This window comes from Hemiscyllium ocellatum, chromosome 2, assembly GCF_020745735.1.
Source record: "Hemiscyllium ocellatum isolate sHemOce1 chromosome 2, sHemOce1.pat.X.cur, whole genome shotgun sequence".
Taxonomy (NCBI): Eukaryota; Metazoa; Chordata; class Chondrichthyes; order Orectolobiformes; family Hemiscylliidae; genus Hemiscyllium; species Hemiscyllium ocellatum.
Genome location: NC_083402.1, coordinates 78,676,652 through 78,693,954, shown reverse-complemented (window position 1 = coordinate 78,693,954; position 17,303 = coordinate 78,676,652). Strand labels below are relative to the sequence as shown.

At 40.1% G+C, this 17,303-nt stretch overlaps 1 protein-coding gene across 5 annotated transcripts in view; it reads left to right on the top strand.

Annotated features, from left to right (window-relative positions):
* The window catches only part of LOC132828042 (aldehyde dehydrogenase 1A1-like), a 105,416-nt gene that overhangs the window by 75,614 nt on the left and 12,499 nt on the right, over positions 1 to 17,303 (top strand). For all 5 annotated transcript variants that reach the window (XM_060844969.1, XM_060844958.1, XM_060844978.1 and 2 more), the window contains one exon: positions 1,986 to 2,170. In XM_060844969.1, coding sequence (XP_060700952.1) covers positions 1,986 to 2,170 — 185 coding nt within the window. The remainder of the gene's footprint in view (positions 1 to 1,985; positions 2,171 to 17,303) is intronic.

Sequence of the window (17,303 nt, the reverse complement as noted above, 5' to 3'; positions counted from 1 at the left end):
CCAGACTCAAATTTCTAAAGAAGGTGGTTATGGATCTTCAGTGGATATTGCCACAGAAATGGGGAAAGATCAACAACACATGTTCATGACAGAATAATGTTTGATTTTAAGTGGAAATTGTCATTGATCATTGTTCCACTTCTTAGGTGTTTTTGTCTTTCTTGCTGGCAGAGGTCATGAAGTAATGGCAAAGTTAACATTTTGCACACTTGATGGAGTGTACGCTTTAAATAGTTCTGTTTGCAGCCATGGTATATTTGTGGTGAAGGGAAGGATATTAAGACAAGTTGCCGGAGCACCAATTAAATTAATCCCTTTACCCTGGATTATGAAAAGTTCAGGGCAAGAAAGAAGTAGTTAGACCATTTTTGTTGGCAATATTCATTGTCAACCATTATAAGTTAATACAGAATAAGTTAGTTGTTATTTGCAAGTGCAGGCCCAGTAATTGCCTAGTTCTGACTGTAAGCTGACATAAACTATTTCACAATTTTTCCTTTGGAGCAGTAGGTTCTTCATACATATGTTTGAAATTTAGTTTCCAATGCCAGATGCATTGTCTAATTACTAGGAACAAGTAAAATGGGTAGCAGTGACCATACAATGCTGAGAGTACTATCTGCTGGTGAAAGATATAACTACTTATGATGATAATTATAACCAGACTAGAATGAGTATTGATCAAATGACTTCATGTTTCTTTCTATTGTAAGAGAATTTCTATTGTAAGAGAATTTAAGAAGCTTAAAATGGATAGAAAACTATTGTCTTGTCCATTATTTGAACCATAAAGCTGTTTGTTAATAAATACGTTTCTAAGTTCCAACATTTACAAATGTGGACATAGTTGTTGCAACGCACTTCAGTTCCTTGACATGAATAAAACTGTTAATTCAGAAGTCCAGTTATAACGGATGAACTCTGGCCTAAATTCATTATTCATTAACTAGAAAGTGGTCATTGCACCCTATTGCCTGAGCCTGTTGTTCTCCATTTGCTGTTATTCCTGAAATGGTATTTAGTAGTATACTAAGTAATATGCAAACTATGCCAAAATCTCATATTTGTGGAGTGAAAACAGAGGAAAAATCTCATAAATCCAAAAACTGGTACAACACCAAAAGAATGGTTCACTAAAGTTGCTTAAGGCAGCAAAGGCTGGTGATAAAACTGCCAAAATAAAAGGTACACTTTGCCAAGTTAACTATTTGACGAAATGTGTGGCCCATTTAATTAATTACTCTCTTTCCAGTCATAGGCAGTAGCCAACAATATGATTTCCTTGGGTCTGATGATTCCCAAACTGCTGCTATTGCTGCAAAACTTATACTTCTCAGAAATCTGGCAGTGAGAAGGTTCAGACTTGAGGGACTCTGTTGCAACAATAATACTTACATTTCTAAGAACATGTCAAAGAAAATAATGGGGAGTCAATCATGTTATTTATGTGACTGTACACATTTGATTCTCCCCAGCATTTCCATCCTATGTAAGTGGAGCAACAACTGAGAACTGGTATATTTGATTTTAAAAATGCTGTTGAGTGGGTCTCGTCTATAGAAAACTACTCAGCTATCTCTGAAAGCCAGAATATCCACGCATGTCTAAAGTAATGTTAAATGATTAATAACACATTAAGGTGAACTTTTTATGAAATCAGTTCCACAACCAATTATCCAATGATTGAATACAAATTGTTAATAACATAACTTCATATATATTTCTTCCAAATATAAATGGTCATAAAATGTGTTTGTCAATATCTAATACATGTATCTAGTCGATACAACATGTGTAGCACCTCTTTTGACCTTTATAAACATGCAATACGTTTCTAGAGAAAATCCAATAACAATAATTAGAATAATTGACCTTCTACTCAAATGTCAGATTTGAACTCATACATAAATAATACTGTAATTTTCCAAAATGATGCCCACTTTTTCAAATATGAATGAATATGCAATGTAACTCATATTTTGCAGTGGACTTTGCTGTAGAGCAAGCTCATAATGGCCTCTTCTTCCATCAAGGACAGTGCTGTTTAGCAGGATCCAGAATATTTGTGGAAGAACCTGTCTACAAAGAATTTGTCTGCAAGAGCATTTCGCTAGCACAGAAGCGTGTTATTGGAAATCCCCTACATGCAGCAGTCACCCACGGGCCACAGGTATCAGAGAAAAGATGTTATGTGGAATGTTTAGACTAATTAAAGAGTTATCATTGTACTTTAAACTATGAGAAGAAAGCTCTTCAGAGACCACATTCTGAACCGTGACACTGTTTTAGTTAAGTTTGTTCATCTTAGCTATTGCTTTATGCTTACATATTCCATTTGATACATAAAAACTAACAATGCTATGACAATTATTGAGTCTATTGCCATCTGTTCTGATGGTTTTCTTAACATAATAAGAATCATGAATGCCAGGGCATAAAAAATTCAGCTAAGAGGGATTTTGGATAGGTTAAGGTTGCTTTCCTTAAAACAAAGGGTTCACACAATTGAGGTGTGCGAAATTATGAGGGGATGCAGATCCAGTAGGCAGGATAGACCAATTTCCTCAAGTGACAAGTCTGTGATCAACACACTTTTAACATGATTAGTGTAAGGTCGAGAGACTAATGAGGGAAAAGATTTTTTGCAAGAGGGAGAGAGATGTCTGAAATTTCAGTTCAGTGGTGGAGTCAAAACTTATTTGAAAAAGTACCTGGATTGATTTCTGATCAGCAAGGGTTACAAACTACAGGGCTTGGGACAAAGTAGAATTAGAATGGGTATCTAGTTTTTAAGAAGTTTTTAAAACTTCAATTTTTTTGTAATGCACAGACCTGATAGGCTAAATGGTTTCTTTCTGTATCTATGGCTCTACAATTCTATTAGAGCACAAGAACACACAAGAAGGTAAAATAATTTAAATGTCATTCAGCTCATTAAGCCATGTCTGTTTACATTTTTACAAACAATATTACAGAATTACAGTCATAGATTCAGGGGGAGTCCTACAGCACGGAGACAGACCCTTTGGCCCAAACTGATCCATTCCAACCAAAATGCCCATCCATGCTAACCTCATTTCCCTACTCTTGGCCCATATCCTTCTAAACCTTTCCTATCCATGTATTTGTCCAAATGGCTTTTAAATGTTGTTAATGTACGCACCTCTATCACTTCCGCTGGCAGCTCATTTCATATATATACCACCCTCTATGTAAAAATGTTGCCCCTCAGGTTACATTTTATTCTTCCCCCTCTCACCTTAAACTGATACCTTCTAGTCTTTGATTCTCTAAACCTGGGGAAAAGACTGAATGCATTCATCCTACCCATGCCTCACATGATCTTATAGACTTCTAGCCAAAACGCCCCTCAGTCTCCTGCATTCTAAAGAAAAAAAGACCTAGTTTGTCCAATCTCTCCCGATGTCTCAGACCCTTGAGTCCTGGCAACATCCTTGTAAATTGCTTCTGCTCTCTTTCCAGTTTACTAACATCCTTCCTATAGCAAGGTGTCCAAAACTGAACACAATACTCCATGTGTGGCCTCACCAATGTCCTGTACAATTGCAACATAACTTCATAACTTCTATATTCAATGCCACGAACGACGAAGGCCAGTATGCCAAAAGCCTTCTTCACTGCCTTGTCTACCTGTGACTCCACCTTTAGAAAACCGTGCACCTGAACTCCAAGGTCCTTCTGTTTCACAATGCTCCTTAAGGCCCTACCATTCACTACGAAATTCCTGCCTTGATTTGACTTTCCAAATGCAAGACCTCACACTTATCAATATTAAACTCTATTTGCCATTTCTTGGCCCACTTCTTCAGCTTATCAATTTCTGATGGAATTTCTGATAAGCTTCCTTACTGTTCACGAATCTTCCTATTTTAGTGTCATCAGCAAACTTACTAATCATGCCTTGTAAATCCTTGTCCAAACAGCAATGTGCCAGTACAAACCCCTGAGGCGCTTCTCTAGTCACAGGTCTCCAGTCCAACACCATCCTTTCACAATTATCTTCTGCTTCCTACCATCAAGCCAACTGTGTACCCAATTTGCCAGCTCTCCCTAGATTCCATGCAACCTAACCTTCCAGAGCAGCCTATCATGTGGAACTTATCAAAGGCCTTACTGAAATCCATGTAGACTATGTCTACATCCATGCCCTTGTCAATCATCCTGGTCACTTCATCAAAGAACTCTAACAAATTTGTGAGGCATGATCTCCCATGCACAAAGCCATCCTGACTATTCCTAATCAAATCCAAATGCATGTATATCTTATCTCTCAGAATATTCTCAAGTAACTTACCTACCACGGGTTTACTGGTCTATCATTCCCAGGTTTTTCTTTGCAGTCCTTCTTGAATAAAGGAACAACATTTGCTATCCTCCAGTTTTCTGAGTCCTGTCCTCTGGCTAAGGATAATGCAAAAATATTAGCCAGGGTTCCTGCAATATCTTCTATAGCCTTTTGCCGTGTTCTTGGATATATCTGGTCAGGACTAGGAAATGTATCCACCTTCATGCATGCCAATACATCCAACACCTCCTTTACTGTGAGATGGACTATCCCCAAGATATGAGCACTAACTTCCACAAGTTCCCAAATCTTCATGTCTTTCTCCACGGTAAACACAGAGGAGAAATATTCATTGATAACCTCACCTATCTCCTGCAGTTCTACACATACATATCCACTCTGGTCCTTGATGGGTTGTATTCTTTCTCCAGTTATTCTTTCTCCTTTAAAATGCTGAAAAAACCTCTTTGGATTCACCCTAATCTTCTCAACCAAGGCTATCTCATATCCCCTTTTTGCTCTCCTGATTTCATTCTTCATTTTCATTCCCTGTATTCCCTGTATACCTACAGGGACTCCATTTATCCCAGCTGCCTGTACCTGAGCCATACCTTTTTTTTCTGGTCAAAGCCTCAATATCATTTGTCATCCAGGGTTCTCTATTCCTGTCAATCTTGCCTTTCACCCTCACAAGGAACATAAAGACCTTTAGCTATTTCACTTTTAAAGCCCTCCCACTTGCCAGAGGTCCCTTTGCCTGCAAACAAACTGCTCCCTGCAAGCTGCAGTCTAATTCCATCAAAATCCGCCCTGCCCCAATTTAGAATTTGAACCTGTGGACCAGTTTTGCCCCTCTCCATAACTATTTTAAAATTAATAGAACTGTGGTCACTGGTCCCAACATGTCCCCCACTATCATCTCCATCACCTACCCTGCCCTATTTCCCAAGAGTAGTTCAGGTTTTGCCTCTTTCCGAATAGGACCCTCTATATACTGCTTGAGGGGACTTCACAAATTCTACCCCATCTAAGCTCTTAATGCTCTGTCAGTCCCAGTCTACATTGGGAAAAGTAAAGTCACCTACTATGACAGCCCTATTTGCTCCTACAAGTCTCCCCCAATCTCCCTACATATTACTTTGTCTAATTCCCATTGAGTATTTGGGGGCCTATAGGACAATAATGTCACCATCGCCTTCTTATTTCTTAGCTCCATCCAGAAAGCCTTACTGTTTCCTCGTAATTGTCTTTTCACCAAGAACTCACTGTAATATCCTATGATTTTGCTACTGCTGCAGAAACAAGTAAACCATTTAACAAATGTTGTCTCAGGATTAAATCTAGCATCTCACAGCTTTTAAGATCTTCTAAACTGCATGGCCTTTGCCTTTTTTCCTACCAGGCCCTCCCCCTTTTAAAGTTTATATCTGTTTGTTAGTGTGTTTGATATGGTCGTTTATTATTTTTCGCAGGGTAAGTAAGCAATAAAAACCCAGTCTCTTTTCTTTGAGAAAACCTTATAACAGCTCCTTAATTTTTGCAATACTATATTTTAATTAATGTGCTCGAGCTGCATGCTAAAAATATTTGTTGCGATTGACTGAGAGTGCGTTCAAAGGAGGAATGTTGAATTATCTCCCTCATCTAGTTGTAAAAACTGTAGGAACTTAGTTGTTACGCTCCCATTGGCAAACAACAAAATTGGAATTGGAGAAAATAAGTTATTCCACAAACGCTACTTAAAAAAAGGCAAAAATGTGTTCTTGGGTCTATAATATTAAAAGTACTAATATGTCCATATTTACAGTTAATGTTTTCAGAGAAAAGGACATTAAAAAAGCTATAATCATTTTCTTTGGAAAATAAAAGGTATGGACAAATACTTAAATGTAGCATTCTGCCTAAAAGCCAGAAAAAGAAAAAAATTCAGAATGGATGATGAAATGTCTAAAATTAGAAACAGAGCTTAGAGAAACACAAAACTGCAGCAGCAGAAATTTGCGATAGGATTCTAACAGAAAAAGAGGAAAGAGAATTCTAGGAACCGAAAGAAGAAAATTCCAGGAAAGGGAATGAGAACCAGAGTTCCAAATGAGAAAGAAGAATGAAGACAATTCTAGTGAAGAAACAGACCAAACAAGACTCAAGGGCTGAAATATTCAAGTTTGCCCACTTAATTCCAAGGTTTGATGAGGAAGAGGTGGCTGCATTCTTTATGTTTTTAGAGAAGTTAGCACAGCAGTTCAAATAGCCATTGCAACAATGAACAAGGCTGTTAAAAAGCAGATTGACAGGGAAAGCTGAAAATGTTTACTCTCTATTGCCTGATGAGAATCCCATTAACTGTACAGCAGCAAAAAGGGCCATTTTAAGTTCATACCAGTTAGTGCCATAAAGGCAAAAATGCAGTAATCTCAACAAATAGCTCAATTAGATACATCTAGAATTTGAAAAGCTTAAGCAACTTGCTTTTAACCAATGGGTATGGGCATTTACAATTGAGGCCACTTACAAAAACCTTAATGCAGAAATTCTTCTCAAGGATTAAAATCTCTGTATGTGTTCCAACATGGTCACATTTAGAGGGATATGGGCCAAGTGCTGGCAAATGGGACTAGATTAGGTTGGGATAACTGGTTGTCATTGACAAGTTGGACCGAAGAGTCTGCTTCCATGCTGTATATCTCCATGACTCTATGAACAGGAGCAGAGGAAAACAGAGCACAGCCAGGTCACACTGCTGATGAAGGGTTCTTGCTCGAAATGTCGATTCTTCTGCTCCTCAGATGCTGCCTGACCTTCTGTGCTCTTCCAAGGCCCCACTCTTCACAGCCAGATCACAGTTCAGACTGACAAGTATAAGTTAAGAGACAGTTTCAGAAACTCAGAGAAGATGAGTTTTTGAAGCCGTCACAGAGCAGAGAGAGATAGCAGCTAGATAAAGACCCCTGTGACAAGCTGTGGAGAATGGAAAGCCAAGTGGAGAATATAGAATTTTTCCTGATCACGAAAAGAAAGGACCCGAATGGTTGCAGGGAGGGGGCAAGTGGTAAAATACACCAAGTGCTTCAGGGAGTAAGGTGTTCCCTGTCAACGCAAGTTGCAAAACCAGTGTCTATAGTATTAATGGTGGCCAGTATCTGCTCAGACATCACTGTTGACCTGAAAAGCTATTAGGAGTTTCTATAAAAAAACAGTGGCTGCTAAATATTTTGGAGAGCATGAGAAAGAAATCAGCATCCTCAAAGACACTGGGTGTTTGCAGACATTGATAGTGAAGATAAAGTGAAGATTTTTCAACTGAAATTAAGCTTATCTACACTGTACTGATAAAAGAACTCGTCGGGAAAAATGTCGAGGTGCCACTCGTAAGTTTACTGAGAGAGTGAACTTGTTACAGGTCTACAGTGAGACTAATCCCAAGGATTGTCATGCCAAGGTAAATGTTTTTCTAAAGCAATTTGGCTGGCAGAAAACTATGGCCTTTAAATATAAAATGACAGTACAAAGAGATTGGATGGGCTAGAAGAAGTCAACAAAAGGTAAATAGCAATGTACAGGAAACAGTAAAACCTGTGAGGTTTGGAATGGCTCAAGAAGGGTGGCCTGAATAAATCAACAATCAGAGGTAAAGAGACTAGGAGGCAAAACATTCAGAAACCCCACAAACAGCAGTAAAATCTGGGTTTGGGAGGTTCAGCAAGGGCCACTTGAGTTAAACCAGTGAGAAACAGCAGCAAGGCCAGGAACTGAGACTTCAAAACTACACAGATGAATATAACCCTTGAGGTCTGGCATAGCTCAGTAACAGGATTGGGGTCCAGCCCGAATGTTGGAAAGGAGACTGGAAGAATACAGCAAGGCAGCATACTGGCACGCTGTGTTCTTCCAGATTCACGCTCGTCTACTTTGGATTCCAGCACTGCGGTTTTTTTTTGTCTCTAAGGATGTTGGAAAGAGTCAGGACAAATGTCAAAATTAGTTGAACTGTCCAATTGCCATAAAAGAAAGCAAGAAAGGCCAGTGAAGGTGACGGAACATGACAGGACAGAGCAAAAGAGTTGGTAAATTTAAAGGAGGACTCCAAGAATTCAAGGACACACCAGGTGAAAGTGAAGATGAAGTCACATTTAGTGAAGGAACTGTCGGTTGGGGGGGAGGGGAGAGAACAGCAGAGGTTTGCCATCCAGCCAATGGTAGTAGCATTCCAGGGGAAATAGGTATGGCTGATGAAAGCCCATTCCTAAACAAAGATGAAAGGGACAAACACCACAGTGAACACTCCTGGTGGAGGCCAGCAAGAGCATACTCTTGAGTAAGATACAACATTAGCCACTGGTGCGGCTGAGGAACAGAATTAAGTTTCATAACTCATCCAGTATAACTGGTTTGATGTAAAGTTGAATGAGATCAAGGTGCAAGTTGCAAGACATCCTTTTGGAGGCAAATTAACTGCCACCAACCTCATACAAAACAAATTTGTAAAAGCGCTTGAACGTGGTGCATGAGTTATAGATATAAGCCATGAAGAGTTAGAACTCAGAAAGCCAATGTGGTCCTAGGGACAAGTCCAGCTACTAGCTCCAAAGTAGCTATTGAACTCAGGATGACAGAAGTGAACATGGAATTTACACATGTCATCCCAAAACTTTTACTGTAATATGTAACAGAACGCTCACTGCAAACAAAAAGAAGAAATATAATGCCTGTCTTTTCTTCTGGGTGGAGAGGTGCCATGATAGTGATAAAACTTCCAACATCTTGACCAGTGAAGTGCCACATCATTTATAAGTCATTTATATAAATGATTTGGAGCAGAAGAGGTATAATTAGTAAGTTTGTAGCTGACGCCAAAATTGGAGTTGTCGTGGATAGCAAAGGTTACAACGGGATCTTGATCAGATGGGCCAATGGGCTGAGAAGTGGCAGATGGAGTTTAACTTAGATAAATGTGAGGTGCTGCATTTTGGGAAAGTAAATCTTAACAGGACTTATATACATAATGGTAATGTCTTAGGGAGTGTTGCTGAACAAAGAGACCCTGGAGTGCAGACCTTGAAAGTGGAGTCGCAGGTAGATAGGATAGTGAAGATGGCATTTGGTCTGCTTTCCTTTATTGGTCCAAGTATTGAGTACAGGGGTTGGGTGGTCATGTTGCAGTTGTACAGGACATTGGTTAGGCCACTGTTGGAATATTGCGTGCAATTCTGGTCTCCTTCCTATCGGACGGATGTTGTGAAACTTGAAAGGGTTCAGAAAAGATTTACAAGGATGTTGGAGGATTTGAGCTATAGGGAGAAGTTGAATAGGCTAAGGCTGTTTTCCCTGGAGCATCGGAGGCTGAGGGGTGACCTTATAGAGTTTTATAAAGTCATGAGGGGCATGAGGAGGATAAATAGACAAGGTCTTTTCCCTCAGTTGGGGGAGTCCAAAACTAGAGGACATAGGTTTAGGGTGAGAGAGGAAAGATATAGAAGAGACCTAAGGGGCAACCTTTTCATGCAGAGGGTGGTACGTGTATGGAATGAACTGCCAGAGAAAGTGGTGGAGGTTAGAACAATTGCAACATTTAAAAGACATCTGGATGGGGAAAAGAATAGGAAGGGTTTGGAGGGATATGGGCTGAGTTCTGGCAGGTGGGACTAGATTGGGTTGGGATATCTGGTCGGCATGGACGGGTTGGACTGAAGGGTCTGTTTCCATGCTTTACATCTCTATGACTCTATGACTCTATCAAAGTTTAATACCTGGGACCTATATGGACTTTTGAAAGCATGAAATATGGAACTAAAATTATACAGCAATCACCTGACCACAGATAAGCAAGTTCAGGAAATTGATGTTGAATAGGTGAAATCACCTTAACTGAAATTACCATTTATCTAAATACATTGAAAATAGTCAACTGAATCAGGTGTCAAAAAGCTCAGATCTCCTGTTCAATTTGCACTTGTATGTAATCCATACATATTGGACATGAAAGGATAGTCCACAACTGAGACCCGGGTTCAATTCCCGACTCAGGCGACTGACTGTGTGGAGTTTGCACGTTCTCCCCGTGTCTGCGTGGGTTTCCTCCGGGTGCTCCGGTTTCCTCCCACAGTCCAAAAATCTGCGGGTTAGGTGAATTGGCCATGCTAAATTGCCCATAGTGTTAGGTAGGGGTAAAATGTAGCGGTATGGGTGGGTTGCGCTTCGGCGAGTCGGTGTGGACTTGTTGGGCCAAAGGGCCTGTTTCCACGCTGTAAGTCTAATCTAAACTATCCAGTTTAGAAATGGAATGAAGCCAGAATTGGAAATACACAAATGAAGTCAAGGGTGTGGTCCTGGAAAAGCAGGCATAAGCCCTTCATCAGGAATCCTGAAACATCAATTCTCCTGCACTTTAGATGCTGCCTGACCTTTTCCAGCACCACACGCTCGACTCTAATCTCCAGCATCTTCAGTCCTCACTTTCTCCTAATACACAACTGAACCATATTTCAGTCAATGAGTGGTAAAGGTGCAGAGACAAACAAATGAACTGTTAACTGCAAGGATTGGATTATTCCTCCCAATTTTAGTCATCTAGACAACTGACCTAGCGAGTCAATGGAGTGCAAGTCTATTACAAAATTGACTGTACTTAAAGAACAACTCTGCGATTGATCAATGCCACTTGCTAAAATATAATCCGATTGCACTATCACTTTATTTCTCATTGAGCTGTTTGATTTAGGGTAGAGGTTTTGTACATATCCCATTTATTTGGCAAGGTGAACATGACTACTGTGGACCTCAAGATAACATTCAATCTTGTGTGGCATCAACGGACCCTGCCGAACTGGGGCTAATGGAATTAGGGAGAAAATGCTTCACTGGTTGGAATCATTCCTCATACAAAAGAAGTTGTTTGTGATGTCTGTAAGTCAATCATCTCAGACCCAACACACATCACTGCAGGAGTTCCTCAGGGTAGTTTCCCAAGCCCAACCATCTTCAATAACTTCATCAATGACCTTCTAACCATTATAAGGTCAGAAGGGATATTCACAGATGATTATGCAATGCTCAGCACCATTTGAGACTGCTCAGATACTGAAGCAGTCTCTCTCCATTGGCAACAAGGCCTGGACCATATCCAAGATTGAGATGATGTAACACAAATGCTAGGCAATGACCATCTCCTACAAGGAACAATGTAACCATTGCCCCTTGGTATTCAATAGCCTTACCATTTCTATATCATCCATGCTGAGTTACCATTGACCAGAAATTAAAGTGGACCAGCCATACAAAAACTATGGCTACAAGAGCAGTCAGAGACACAGAACTTATCAGCAAGCAACTTAACACCTATGTCTGTTAAGCCTGTCCACCAAGCGCAAGCCAGGAGTATGATGGAATATGCTATACTTGCCTGGATGGGTGCAATTTCAACAATACTCATGAAGCTTGATATAATTCACAACAAACCAATCCACTTAACCAGCATCCCAATGACTCCTTTGAATTCCTGTGATGCACAGTAACAGAAGTCTGAACCATCTGCAAGATACGCATCAGGAACACAATAAACCTCCTTCGATAACAACTTCCAAATCCAGGACCTCTATCACGTGGAAGGATAAGGGCAGCAGAATCATTGAAGCACCTCCTGCAAATTCACTTCCAACTCACATTATCCTGACATGCAACTATACCATGGTTCCTTCAGTGTTGCTGTGTCAAAATCCTCTCAATCTTTCCAGCCTTTACATCCAGGAATGCAACAGATCAAGAAAGCAGCTCACCAATATCTTCTCCAGACAATAGATACCAACTGCACCAGTGAGACCCATGTCCCATGAATGATTATAAAGACAAGCATAACCCTGCCCATTCTTTCTGCTCGCAGCGCCAGAGACCCGGGTTCAATTCCCACCTCAGGCAACTGTGTGGAGTTTACACATTCTCCCCGTGTCTGTGTGGGTTTCCTCCGGGTGCTCTGGTTTCCTCCCACAGTCCAAAAATGTGCAGGTCAGGTGAATTGGCCATGCTAAATTGCCCATAGTGTAAGGTGAAGGGGTAAATGTAGGGGAATGGGTCTTAGGTGGGTTGCTTTTCGAAGGGTCAGTGTGGACTTGTTGGGCCGAAGGGCCTGTTTCCACACTGTAACTAATCTAATCTAATCTAATCTATTATGACATTACAACATTGACTTAATGTGCAGTCAACTGTAGGAGTGGATATATGTGTTTAAGTATGATGCAACAATCACAAGTAGTCCATCAGCTTGGTATCATTATCAAGCAACTAGTGACTGCAATACATTGTCTTCCAAAGATATTGAGTTACAGGAAGTCTACTATACTATCATTTTTTTTGAGACAAAAAGTAATGGCATAGCCAAAAGATGCTAGAATGGATTTAAAGAGATAACTAGAGCAAATGATAGATATCACTATAATTACAGCAAAACACATTTGGCATTGAAAATTACAACATAGGCTAGTAACTCACCAATAACTAGCAATAAAAATTAAACTGCAAAAAGCTAGAATTCCACAATAAATCCTCAAATTTCTAGCAACACTCGAAGGTAAAGCAATACGTGGGAATAAAATAGAGTTGATTAAAAAAAGACAGCAGGAAGTCTTCATGAATGGCCAGTCCTCAATGTTGTGGAGCCCAGTAGCTCAATGCAAAAGATAAGCTGAAGCATTTTATTCCATCTTCAGCCAGAAGTTCTAAGTGGGTGATCCATCTCAGCCTTCTCCTGAGGTCTCCAAATTCCAACTCATATAGTGATAGGGTCATTGAGATGTACAGCATGGAAACAGACCCTTCAGTCCAACCTGTCCATGCTGACCAGATATCTCAACCCAATCTAATCCCACCTGCCAGGTCCCGGTTCATATTCCTCCAAACCCTTCTTATTCACACACCCATCCAGATGCCTTTCAATTCAGTTTACTGTACACAATGTGAAGTAATGGCTGGGTCCACTGGATTTGCAAAGAATTTGAGCCTTGACAACATCCTTGGCAACAAAACTAAAAACCTGATTTCCAGGACTAGCTGCGTTTTTAGCCAAGCAGTTCCAGTATAGTTATAACACTGGCATTTAACTGACAAAATGGAACATTTCTTAGGTATCTCTTGCACAAAAATCATCACTAATTCAAATAGACAGTTCCACTCATACCCTCAAATAATTGATATAGTTAGTGTAGTTACAAGAAGCTGGAGATTCTGTGTCTATGAGCTCATCTCCTGATTCCACAAAGTGTTTCAGTTACTTGCAAGGAATAAGTCAAAATCTGATGAATACTGTTGCCTAAATTAATGCAACGGCAAGAAGCTCAACACCATCCAGAGAAAGGCAGCTCATCCAGCACCTTAAATACGCACACTCTCCACCACCATTCCATGCAGTATGCGCTATCTACAGGTTGTACAACAGAACCTGTTGCGCCTTCCAGTTTTGCAACTTCTATCATCTAGAAGAAACAACTACATGGAAATACCATGTAAATCACAAGCCCATCCAAATCACAAGCTTTCCAGACTTTGAAATATGTGACTGTTCCCTTCCTGTGTTTTTTTCTTAATCATTTATAGGATGAGGGCATCACTGGCCAGGCCAGCATTTACTGCTCATAATTAATTGCCGAGAAGGTTGTTTAAGAGTCAACCACATTGCTGTGGGTCTGGGAGTCACATGTAGGCCAGACCAGGTAAGGGTGGTGGTTTCCTTCCCAAAAGGGCACATTAATTGATGGATCAAAATCTTGAAAGTACCAATTTAAGAGCACAATGGGTGTCCCTACAGATCAAAGACTGCAGAGGTGTCTCACAAACATCTTACAAACATATGAACGTATAAAATAGGAGCAGAAGTAGTCCAGTAAGCTACTTGAGTCTGATCTGTTATTTAAAACAATGTGGCACAACTGTTTGTTTTCAAACCTTTTTTTTAAACAGTGTTTCATCTACCTACAACCAATGATGCTTGATTTCCTGCCTGACAAGAATCTATCCATCTGTCTCATAAACATATTTAATGACCCAAACTTCATTACCTCCTGTGACTGAGATGCAATGTCATACGACCCACTGACAGAAATAGATTTCTCCTCATCTGTGTCCTAAAAAGGTGATGTCTAATTTTAAAACAGTGGTGCATGGTTCTGGACTGACTTACAAGAGGAAACATCCTTCCCATGTCCACCTGTCAAGATCGTTCCAGATCATGTACACTTCAATCAAGACCTCTCAGTCTTCTAAACTCCAATGGAAATAAGCATGCCCTGCCTAACCAAACCTCACAAGACAATCTACTCATTCCAGGTATCAATGAAGCAAAACTACTCTGAACTGCCTCCAATACACTTACCTACTTGCTTAAGTAGAGACCAAAACTGCACATTGTATCACCAATTTCTTATATAACTGAGGCATAACATTCTTACTTTTGTATTCAATTTCTGTTGTGATAAAGGATAGCCTTCCATTAGCCATCTTGATTATATGTTTTACCTGCACAGAAGCAGTCTCCTGGCTGTAAAGAGGTTCTGTTTGCACATTGATTTTTACACAGGTCAGAATATAATATAGGACAATATTAAGGAGCCATTTATAAGTGCAGGAAATGTTTGTACTTTGGATCTTTAAAACTACACCACTGGATGAGATTGAGTTCATTATTTACGAGCATTCAAATGTCAGGTGTTTGTAAATTGGAAGACTCTGTCCCAATGTTTTTTGACTCATGCACCAGGACACCTAAATCCCTCTGTACCTTGGAATTCTGCAGTCATTCCCCTATTAGAGTCATAGAGTCATAAAGATGTACAGCATGGAAACAGACCCTTCGATCCAACCCGTCCATGCCGACCAGATATTCCAACCCAATCTAGTCCCACCTGCCAGCACCCGTCTCATATCCCTCCAAACCCTTCCTATTCATGTACCCATCCAAATGCCTCTTAAATGTTGCAATTGTACCAGCCTCCACCACTTTGTCTGGCAGCTCATTCCATACACGTACCACCCTCTGTGTGAACAAGTTGCCCCTTAGGTCTCTTTTATATCTTTTCCCTCTCACCCTAAACCTATGCCCTCTAATACTCTTTTCTCATTCTTCCTGCCAAAGTGAACAATTACGCACATTATCCTTTATCTGTTATAGTTTTGTTTACACACTCATCTGTATCTGTTTGCAAATTTCTTATGTCTTCTGTGTAACATATCTTCCTACTTATCATGGTGCCACCTTCAAATTTGGCTACTGTACTTTTGCTCCCCTCTTCCTAGGGAGTATTGCTGAACAAAGAGACTTTGGAGTGCAGAGTCACAGCTCATTGAAAGTAGAGTCACAGATAGATAGGTTAGTGAAGAAGGCGTTTGGTATGCTTTCCTTTATTGGTCAGAGTATTGAGTACAGGAGTTGGGAGGTCATGTTGCAGCTGTACAGGATATTGGTTAGACCACTTTTGGAATATTGCGTGCAATTCTGATCTCCTTCCTATTGGAAGGATGATGTAAAACTTGATAGAGTTCAGAAAAGATTTACAAGGATATTGCCAGGGTTGAAGGGTTTGAGCTGAAGGTACAGGTTGAATAGGCTATGGCTGTTTTCCCCGGAGCATTGGAGGCTGAGAGGTGACCTTATAAAGGTTTATAAAATCATGAGGGGCATGGATAGGGTAAATAAACAAAGTCTTTTCCCTGAGGTGGGGGAGTCCAGAACCAGAGGGCATAGGTTTAGGATGAGAGGGGAAAGATATAAAACATTTTCATGCAGAGGGTGGTGCATGTGTGGAATAGCTGCCAGAGGAAGTGTTGGAGGCTGGTACAGTTACAACATTTAAAAGGCATTTGGATGAGTATATGAATAGGAAAGGTTTGGAGGGATATGGGCTGGGTGCTGACATGTGGGACTAGATTGGGTTGGGATATCTGGTCTTAAAAATGGGTTGCTAGAAAAACGCAGCAGGTCAGGCATCATCAAAGGAGCAGGAGAATCGATGTTTCTGGCATAAGCCCTTCTTCAGGAAGAAGAAGGGCTTATGCCCGAAACGTCGATTCTCCTGTTCCCTTGATGCTGCCTGACATGCTGCGCTTTTCCAGCAACACATATTTAAGTTCTGATCTCCAGCATCTGCAGTCCTCATTTTCTCCTTGGGATATCTGGTCGGCGTGGACGAGTTGGACCGAAGGGTATGTTTCCATGCTGTACATCTCTATGACTCTATGGCTCTACCTAATTAATTGATGTTAATTATAAAAATTTCAGGCTCTAGCACATATTTCTGTGGAACTCCACTTAAATCCTGCCAATCAGAAAATGGCTCATTTATACATTCTCTCTATTTTCTACCAGCCAGCTAGTCATCTATTCATGTTATTATTTTATGCTCTATACCATAAGCTTGTATTTTCTGCAGTGGTCTTTGATGTGGCACTTATCAAATGCCTTCAATGGGGTAATTACGGATGAGCAATAAATGCTGGCCTTGTCAATGATGCCCATAACCTATGCACAAGTTTTAAAAATTATGTTTTTGTAGGTATGTTTTCTTATCCTTGCACTATCCTGGTTAACCAATTACAAATGTTAATATGGAAAATTGCACTCTTAACGATGGTTTGTATTTTTTTACCAGTGTCTACTTTCTCATATTTTCTATATCATTTCCAAAATACATTTCTCTTGGGCTTTTATGTGATATTATCTGCCTATACTTACAGAATTTCATAAAGGAATTCCAAACATTTACAATTTTGCAGAGGTTCTTCTTATTAGCCATAGCAATCAGCAGCTATTTTCCTGAATCCTTCAAAAAGGACTGTGAGAAGCATTGAACATAGAGAAATGCTGCTTTAGCAGTTTATAGATAAGGTTGCATTTTTGTGACCAATCATCTAATTAATGTAAGTTAGAACAGGAGTAATTTTAACCCCTAGTTCTTTGCTAGTAAGAAATTCATCCTTGTACAAAAAGAACTTTTTTAACCTCCAATGACATAATCAT